This window comes from Macadamia integrifolia, chromosome 7 (assembly GCF_013358625.1).
Source record: "Macadamia integrifolia cultivar HAES 741 chromosome 7, SCU_Mint_v3, whole genome shotgun sequence".
Taxonomy (NCBI): Eukaryota; Viridiplantae; Streptophyta; class Magnoliopsida; order Proteales; family Proteaceae; genus Macadamia; species Macadamia integrifolia.
Window position 1 is genome coordinate 31,825,195 of NC_056563.1, and position 10,398 is coordinate 31,835,592.

The 10,398-nt window shown below is 37.2% G+C and overlaps 1 protein-coding gene across 1 annotated transcript; it reads left to right on the forward strand.

The window, feature by feature from the left end:
- The first annotated feature begins 3,595 nt into the window (after positions 1-3,595).
- On the forward strand, positions 3,596-6,048 carry LOC122083333 (protein LYK5). The gene has a single exon (XM_042651092.1). The coding sequence runs from the start codon at positions 3,848-3,850 to the stop codon at positions 5,834-5,836; it is 1,989 nt and encodes a 662-aa protein (XP_042507026.1). The 5' UTR covers positions 3,596-3,847; the 3' UTR covers positions 5,837-6,048.
- The last annotated feature ends 4,350 nt before the right edge of the window (positions 6,049-10,398 follow it).

Genomic DNA, 10,398 nt, shown 5'->3' on the forward strand with positions numbered 1-10,398 from the left:
AATTGCGTGGGTTGTTTATTTTCAGTTATTTATTTATTTAATTTTAATTGCGTGGTTTGCGTCTTTAAATTCTTAGATGACGAATGGTTAGGACGTTATTTTTAGGACGGTAATTAGAATTAGATCACAATCATTAATCGGTTCACTTTCGCATTATTAAAAGAAATAAAAAAATAAAGTGGCTGCTCTCCCTGTGTTCGACCCGTAGCTACACTGATCCGTACGCTTGCGGTTACATTTTAAATCTCAAACACAAAACACAGCAAAACAGGATGAAGAAAAACAGACTATTTTTATCCTTAATAAATAGCATTCTTATTAACCATCAGTCCCAACTAGTTATTGTCCTTCTATAGTAATGAATTACACCATTTCTTCTAAAGATAATGTAACGTGGCAGATCAAATGTAGTCCAAATTTTATGAATGTATAGACCTGACGGTCCCTTATTTAAATATTGAGATTTATCTCAAGCATAATCTGCCGAGTGACAAGTGAAGCTTTGAAAATACAAGGATGGATGGACATATGTTTGATTAAATTTGAGTTTGAAATTTGAAACATGACGTGACCAATATGGTGAGTACTAACTTGTCCAAATTAACTTCCATGTGTTTAAAAATGGGAAACATCCCCATAAAATTTATTAAGAAGGAAAGTCCAAATGAGCTTTTGCCTATTCTTTTTATGCGTACAATTTTATCATCAAAGTGGTAAACATGAAAATTGTAACATTGTTTTGATTACCCCTTATCTTATTTTCAAGAGTTATTTAAGATAAGAGTGAAAAAATGTACGGGCTTGTGAGCTCGGGTTGTTGGATGGTTTTGAGGAGAAGGGGGTTCTAGACATGGTTTGGCGATTTGCTAAACACAAGTCGTTGTTTATCGCCCTACATTTTGAGTTATTTTCTTTGACTTTCCTACTAAAATAAATTCATGCAGGATCATTTCTCACCTGGTGTCCTGTGGCCCCATAGAGTTCGGTTGGCTTTCGACCCAAATAACACTCACTTTATCAACTTAGATTTGGATTGGTTTGAGCGGATGTTGGTCCTTATCTCCCATCTCCTACCTAGGCAGACGTGTTGTTTAAATGTGGTCGTATAAGGATGGGCTTGTGAGGGTGATGGGAAGAGGAGAATATTTGCCATTGGCAACTATACAAAACAAAGGTATCCTTATCATGAATTGGAAGTGATTTATACCATGAATTGTGTTGTCTTATGTGAAATGACAAGATTTATCCTTAGAAAAAGAAATTATTATTTTAAAAAAAACAAAAATAATTATATAATTATTTTACTAATTTTGATTACGATAATTTTTTTTTTTATTATTCATTTAGCTTGGAGCTTCTTCGTTTAATCAACGTCTTAAGACACCACAAATATATAAAATAAAATAAAATGAGTAACTTGTCAATTAGCTGACACACATATAAAGCTGACACACATTTGCAAGTGCCTATGCCTATTCTGCCCAAAAAAAACAAAAAGTTATATTTGCATATTTTTGACCTATTTTTATTTTTATAGGTATTTGGTGTGATTTTATAATACCTATTTTTATTTATTATAAATTAACATAAATCACAAATCGCTGGAGAGCTATATGTGATTTGTGCGCCACTTTTAAAGAACATGTGCCGTAATTGCTTCAAAACAGTATTTGCAAGGGGATCTGTAGGCGTGGGGTTGCACGGGTGAATTGAGGGAGTTCGGATAGAAGCACTAAAGTTCTTACATGGCTACTTGAATATTTCAAGCTGGAAAAATCAGAAATTGGAGGTTATTTATTTATTTATTTTTTGGTTTGCTAACGACGGGTATGAAAACCACTGAACACCTTTGTATGAATGGTGCAAGGTGTGTTTAATGGGAGTCGAATTTAAGACGTTCGAGTTTACGGCTCATACTAAGTTCGTTGCTCACCAATTACGCTACATCCTTGGGTTTAGAAATTGAAGGTTACGTTAATGCATAACAATGGACAAATAAAAAAAAAAGATAAATCTTGTAGGATCCTCTCACGAGAGTGAAGTTAGAAATAATTGCTGGAGAGAAGTGAACATCTCTCAGTGTTTTGCGTGGAATGATGTACTAAAGTGTAGTTTGATCGAAGCAAACGAGGGAGAGATTGGAAGAAAGTAGAATGACAAAACTCGAAGAAGAATACCAGTAAGAGAAGAAAAACTAGTGGGTCACACCAGCAACAACAGAGCTAGAGAGAGAAGGGGGGAGCGAAGTAGGGAACGCAACTGCCGGAAGGTATCGAGGTTATCATTGTGGAGGCACTGGATGCTGTAGCTGGGTTTGCAGGAATTGACACTACAAGTGGCCTTCTTAGCCATCTTGCGGAGGTGGTCGTCCACTACGAGCTCGAGGTTATCATCAAGGCTTTAATGCCACCGAACTCCCACTATAGTGCTATACACACTCCACTTGTATGATAAAATTACTAGGAGAATTAGAGAAATCAAAAGTTGAGAATTTAGTATACAAATAAACATACCGAATTTATTTTCATTATACAATCTATTAAATAAACGATAACCAAATGATTATTATTTGTGATCCATAATTTATTATCACAAATAATTTCTCAAAAAATAGATAACAAATATAAATATAAATTATACCAAAGAGTGACTTAGATACTTTTGAATGTCAATACTTTATTATTCATTCACATAAGAGAAAATCTAGGTATACCAATATTAATTGAATTGTCAAAGACGAACTTAGAGAAACTAGGCCCAAGCTAGAAAATTATATTGACTCTCTCTTGGAGATGCAAAAATGAGATATCAATTGCTCTACCGAAAGACTCAAACCATGCTTGGAAGTTGGAAACTAAACTTGGTCATAAGACACCCATCATTGAACATTGAACAAGCCAACTTCTCTTCGATTTCGACGATCACTTCAGTCCATGATTTCAAATATTGGTATTGTATTGGTATCGATTGAGATTGATCCCCTATTTTTGATCGATTCAGATTGATTACCAGTATTGTTTCAGAGTAAAACAGTAAAAAAACGTTTTTTTTTTTTTTTTTCTGAAAAGCAAAGAAGAAAAATAACTGATATCCACCAATTCTCTCCGAGGTAGAGACCAACATCGAGAAGTAAATCTATGCTTCAGTCTCGGTCTTCAAAATCTATGAACCGGATTGGGAATTGACGAATTTAACTATTTTAAAACGGAATATTTATTTGAATCGGTGAATTTTTTCAGATAGTTGATTCTAAGATTGATCCGGATCGGAATCGGCAGGGAACGTACCGATTCATATTTTTTAAAACCCAGCTTCCCTACCGATTCATATTTTTTAAAACCCAGCTCACCGGCGGCCGCTTTACACTTTCTCCTGTTCTCTATTCCACGGGGCCTCGCCGCCGCGATTATGTGGTTACCCCAGGAAAGGCAGTAACCCACACGGCACGGCAGCATCGTGACTAGCGAGTCAACAAGTTTGACGCGTTCGTTGAATTTTGGGGTATTTTTTGTTTTTTTTTTTTTTTTTGGGTTTTCCAAGGGATCGTGGCCCTCATGAGAGTTGGACAAACAATCAACAGATGCGATGGGACGATGGAAAATTGAAAACCACCCAAAGCCAAAGCCAAAGTCAAAGGAATGGAAAATCAAAACCCCAGTAACGCACTACACCACACCAGTCACCAGAGTCCATTGATCCTGTCATCCTGACACCTTCTTAAACGTCGTCGACCAATGGCTGGTCGCACGAAACGCTTTCACATTCGCACATATACGGTTTCTGTTCTGTGAAAAAATTCCTTTAATAGAAGTCCCTGAAGAGCTAATTTCTTCCCACCCACAATTCCATGGAGCGAAGGCTGCTCAGCTCTTCATCCTTTCTCCTCTCTAACCCTTTCGTCTTCTTCTTCTTGTTTTTGTTTCATTCTTTTCATCTCTTACAGGCCCAACAGACTTACGTCAACAACAAACAGCTTGCCTGTTACAATTACAACAACGATTCTTCAGTTAATGGGTTTCTCTGCAATGGTCCTTCGAAATCTTGCAGCTCCTACCTCACCTTCCGATCACTCTATCCTTACAATACCCCCATCGCCATCGGCTACCTCTTGAATGCAGATCCATCGGCGATTGCCTCTATCAACAAAGTAACAGAAGTCACCAACATCCCCACCGACACCCTCGTCCTGATTCCTGTGAATTGTCCTTGTTCAGGTAAGTTCTACCAGCACAACGCTTCCTACGAACTGAAACAGAAGCTCGAAACTTATTTTACTGTTGCAAACAACACCTACCAGGCTCTTACCACTTGTCAAGCCCTTATGAATCAAAACCCTTATGATAGTAGAAATCTCTCGGTCGGATTGAAACTGGAAGTCCCACTCAGATGTGCTTGCCCTAGCCGAAACCAGACTGCCAATGGTGTCAAGTTCTTGCTCACTTATCTAATTGCTGAGGGTGATAGTGTTGCTGAGATTGGTGAGATGTTCGGTGTGGACGAGCAGAGCATAAACGTTGCAAATGAGTTGACATCGGGCCAGACCATCTACTTCTTTACACCAATCTTGGTTCCGCTTAAGACCAAGCCCACAATCATCAAATCAACTTCCCCACCGCCATCGCCATCGCAGTCCCCTGAATCACCTCCCGTCGTTCCTGGAAGTAACTCTTCGAACAAGAAATGGGTCTTTGTCGGCATTGGAATTGCAGCTGGTTTAGTTCTTTTGGCCCTCTCCGGTTGTCTGGTTTGGTTCCTGCGTCGCCGCCGGACTCGGCAAGCTAAGCCAATTCCAGAGGATAAGAAGCTTGGTGGATCTGCTTATTACTCTGCCGTACCTGAATTTAGATCTGGGTCCGTCTTTTCCCTAGGGGCTCGTAATGTAACCGATTCATTGACCTTGTACAACTTCGAAGAATTGCAAAAAGCTACGGAATTCTTCAGTGAAGGTCATAGGATCAAGGGATCTGTTTATCGCGGCAAGATTAATGGCGATGACGCTGCTATAAAGAGTATGAAAGGGGATGTCTCAAACGAGATTAATATTCTAAAACAAATCAACCATTCCAATGTGATCAGACTATCTGGGTTCTGTGTACACCAGGGGAGCACCTATCTCGTTTATGAATTTGCAGAGAAGGGTTCCCTAAGCGATTGGCTTCACGAGAAGGAGTATCAGAGTTCTTGCCCTCTTGGGTGGACGCAGAGAGTTCAAATTGCTTACGATATGGCAGATGGGCTTAATTACCTTCATAACTACACGAATCCTCCCTACATTCACAAGGACTTGAAGAGCAGTAACATTCTTTTGGACGCGAATTTCAGAGCCAAGATTACAAATTTCGGATTGGCGAGAACCTTGGAGGAGGAGAATCAAGAAGAAGGCTTCCAGTTGACAAGGCACGTAGTGGGTACACAGGGTTATCTGGCTCCTGAATACATAGAGAATGGCGTTGTTACTCCTAAACTGGATATTTTTGCATTTGGAGTTGTGATGTTGGAGCTCTTGTCTGGAAGAGAAGCTGCCACTGCTGCTGATGATGATGAAAAGAAAGCAGAGAGCTCATTGTCTTCAACTATACAGCTGGTCTTAGAAGGAGAGAATGTGAGAGAGAAGCTAAGGGGATTCATGGATCCTTCTTTGAGGAATGAGTACCCTCTGGATTTGGCCTTCTCCATGGCTCAACTTGCAATGAATTGTGTGGCTTACGATCTGAATTCTCGTCCAGCCATCGCAGATGTCTTTTTGTCTCTGTCCAAGATTCTGTCATCTTCCTTGGATTGGGATCCTTCAGATAACAACCTTCAGAACTCTGGGTCTTTTAGCCATGGTAGATAGATAAGGAAGCTCTATCTTTACAGCCAAATGAGAGGTGTGTATATATATATATATAGGGTTTCAGTTCTGTAATAGTTATGTATTTGAAGCTTGTGGGATGTCCAGGAGTGCTTGAAATCTTCCAAGTTTCTCACTCCATACATTTTTAAATATCTGAATCTGTAGAATGTTCTAAATAAAGAGACAATAGGTACCAGTCTGCTCTATCAGAATTACTGTTCTAATTCTTCACCTCTCTCATCTGGCTGGATTGTAGTATATGTCTTCTTCTATTATGCTCATCAAATAATACATTTGATCATATAGGTAGAGCACATGTTACCCAAAGAAGAAAGATCATATAAGAGGGAGCTTGAGGGATTGACAGTGCTTTATATTAATGGACAAAAAACTCATTATTGGGTCTCTCCTTGTATCTATACATATTCTAACAGATGCAAAGAAAGATAAGGTCATCCTCCCACATGAGGAGACTACTCAGTATGAAATTATGAATAGAAGATTGGAGTAATCAGCCAAACCTTTGTGAAGGAATATCTTTCATTGTTGTTAGCTACAGAGCCAAGTCAGGCCAGCACAGTGGCCACAAGGAGAAGCACACTCTGGATTCCCCATCCATATGGTGCATGTCATTTTGCAGTCTTTTTGTTTTTGGTTGAAAATGATAATTTATTCAATATGATATATGGTATAAAGACATGATAATTTATTTAAGATAATGATGTACAAACTCATGATAATTTATTCGTGTGTTCTATGGATGGTCATTCTAAATATTTATGAATGGCATTAGCCAATTGGTTGATATTATTTGAGAGTGTGATTCATTGATTATCATCCTGGCCTATAACAAAACCAAAATTTCAGATCTGGGTACCATAATATGAAAGCGAATCTTATGGAATATCCATAATTTAAGCTCGTATGGCTCAGTTTGGTTGCAAGAGAAATTTAAGGGAAGGGTAATTTTCAAACTGAGAAAGAAACTTTCGGAGTTGTTACCCCCATATGATTATATTATCAAGTCATTCTATATTTGATTATAAAAATAAGATGCAAAGTACAGTAGAAATAACATCTAAATTATTATTACTAAATATAGTAAGAAATTTGAATAGTTTATAGAACTATATCTGAATCTCGATAATAATTACCAGAGTTGCTTTCTAGATTTTAAAATTGACTTTCTTTCCTTTTAATTTCCTTGCAATTAATCGGAGCCTTAGAGATCCACAATTTCTCTTTGTGAAAGGAATCACATAAGCACAGCAAAGACCAACAGAGAAAAAATCAGTTTTCCCCACGAAAAAAAAAAAATGATTAAATGTAAAAGAACCAAGTCTGACCCAGAAAAGTCAAACAAGTCCAGCTCTCTAGGGAGGCCCAACAGCAGTTGCACTTGGTGACACCACATGTGTATAATTGTTCATAGTCTCTCTAAAGTATCGTTTGACAACGTTTCGTTTTTACATTTTCTTATTCCCAGAAATGGAGAAACAGTCTAAAAAGTGATTGATAAAGTTATCCATTTCACCCATTTCTAGAAACATAAATTAAAATTTATGTATATTTACAATTCTAAAAACGATTTTGATGAAAAAAGTTGGATTTATTTCGTCGTTTCTAGAAACGAATTTGAGAGAAAAAAAAGCTGTTGTGTCCAATAAATCTCTCAACTATTTAAACGTAAAAAGAGGAAACTGAACATTTTCTCCCTTTTGGGCATTCGATGATACTATTGAGGTTTTTAGTGGCATTATATCTGCAAAAAATGTTTCGAGAAACAGGTTTATCAGACATAAAAAAAATCTGTTTTTGTCTCCAGAAATGTGAAAAGCCATTTCTGTTGTTTCTAGACACAATAACGTTATCAAATGGTGCATAAATTTCTTTTTATTTCTTTTTTTCCGGTAAAATATATATTTCTTAGATTTTTTTTTTTTTTTTATATCAGGTGAAGTGATTCTCTCTTCGTCAATGGTGATTAAATGCTACAGTTAAGGCTCTTGAAATAATGAATGTCATCATTAACTTTTTCTTTATTCTTGAAAACCCAACCTTTAACCTACATTTCTCCGGTCCAATTGAAGGATAAATCCAGTGGATGAAGACTCTCTTCACCCCCCTTTACCATGGATTAATAGCGAGTACTTTTCTTGGTTTCATCTGAACAATTCACCCAATATAGCAGCACTATTAATCATTATGAGAAAAAATCAACCCAGGTTTGGCTAATTTTGTTTCAGTTGTCACTTCAATAACTTACTCTATATATATCTTGACCAAACACACACACACACATAAGACACCTAATTTGAACGAATACCTTCTCAATTTCAACTCAAAATATCCAATAAGGTTTCAACTAGATTTGTACCCAATAATTTACGACTTAGTATTATTCCACCAAGTATTGACAAGCCTGAAATATCAGAAGTTTGGGCTCATCAAGCACGGTTCTTCTTACTTGAGTGCGTAGATTGCAAAAAATTATCAGACTGGTCATAGGGGACACCAAGCTTTCCACATCAACACGAAGAACATCATCGGATTGGAAAACAATCCAACTGATTTTTCAGTTTTTTCTTTGGATACAACTACTAATTGAATTTGAACCATACACTACAGTGGAAACAAGATAAAAGAAGATTTTCATCCTGAATCTTATTGCCTCCCTAACCTATTGAGATGTTGAGAGTTGTAGAATTTATCTCCACTTAATTCTTCAAGGCTTTGGATTGGATCCTCAATTGTGGTTAACGTCCTTTTGTTATCCTTTCAAAGTTATCTATACGTGTGTAGAATTAGGTATGCCGAAGTTACAAGTGAAGTTAGAGGGGGAGGGGAGTTTTGAGATTTGAGAGTTTTAGTTTTATATGGGTTTGTTTATGTCCTTGGTGTTTTCATACTTGAGGCGCTATCCTCACTAAATGTCCTGAGATTTTGGGTTTGATTTTGGGTTTGACCGTCTAATATAAACTACACACAAGACTCATGGATGGAACTAAAATCTTATGGACATCTAAACCCCAAGGTTCCTTGCTCGCATGGAAAGTTTCAACTCAAACATAGCATGTCTAATGTCAAACAAAACATTGAAAAATTCATGAGAGATCCAATAGTTGGAGTAGGAATACCAATAGATAACCAAGGATATACATACAAGGTTTGAATTTATAGTATTGGCCTCGGTATCTGTCGTTGTAGATATCGATACTGATACTGGATATTGATACAGATCGATTGTATCTGGCTGGTTCTAGTAAAAGAAAACATTTTTGACCAAAAAAAAAAAACTCACTTTTATGTACCAACCAACACAACAATCAATAGTGATACATATCAACCAATCAATACCAATATCTGAATACACAAAAGAGATTGATTGAATTTGAAACTTAAATTTTATAAGTGATCAATGTGGATCGTTTCACTTTCTACAATTCCACATAGCACCAACAGGTATCCCTTCCCTCATGTACATATTTTTTCTTTTTTTTTTGTTAATCAAAGTGTTCGGGCCAATTTACGTGCACCTCGACTAATCCTCGGGGAGACTAACGCAACATTCCATCGCCACAGTCTCCACTTAAATTGCAGATGCATAAATAGAAAATCGAATCTGAGACCGTATGCCTATCCTCATGTACGTACTCATATGCACATGTCCATGGAAAAAACTTGTCATGAAAAGATGATACTGTAAAAGGTCCTAAGTGCTAGAATAGATGTTAAAGGGATCTTAAGGTCTTCCTCAAATTTCAATGTGAATTAACCTAGTACATGGGAAACCTCTACAGTCTACAATCTACCTTTGTCCAAAGCCAAGTTTGAATGTATCTTCCTGGGTTTCAACGATAAAGCCCTAAACTTTCACATAATCCCAAAAAAAGGAGATCATTTTGAGTATTTGTTGCAGGAGTAGATCAACTAGTTCATCGTAGAGATGAATCATAATCTTCTAATTCAAAATAAAGCTCATGATTGGTAAAGCTACTTAGATCGGAACTAAAGTTTTTGCATATCAGAAGAGGGTTTTCCCCTTGTGTTTTTGTTGTACATTCCTCAGTCCTCACTAGTTATTTAATACTCCAAATCTCCATGTGCTCTTGTCCTCTCCCAGATTACAGGGAAGTCTTGAACAGCTTCAGCTTGAAGCAGCCTTTGTTAAATGGGTGAACCGACAGAATAATATTTTGGGCTTCCTACCAGCGCATCAAAATCCTAAAAAACAGACATAGTCTGACTAGACTATAATGTCTGTAAAACCTAAAGATTTTAAAATTTGCTGAGTAAATCTTGATTTAGTGAGCGACACCTATGCACCATTAATGCATCGTTTCCCATTTCCCACCGAATGTTTCGGTCTCTCCAGAATCAGTTTTTTTAATCTGTTCACCTTTCTAAAGAAAATTTATAAACAATAAAAACATCTTCCTAGCAGGAAAATTAATGGCAAGACTGGTAGCCCTAGAGACGAGTAGATAGGCTTTGGGAACATGGGCTTCCTGAAACCATAATTTCTGTCAAGCGGCACATCAATTCTGTAGAACCGTTACCAA

Excerpts from the sequence above, each read along its gene's own strand:
- LOC122083333 (XM_042651092.1), top strand. The coding sequence starts at position 3,848 with ATGGAGCGAAGGCTGCTCAGCTCTTCATCCTTTCTCCTCTCTAACCCT.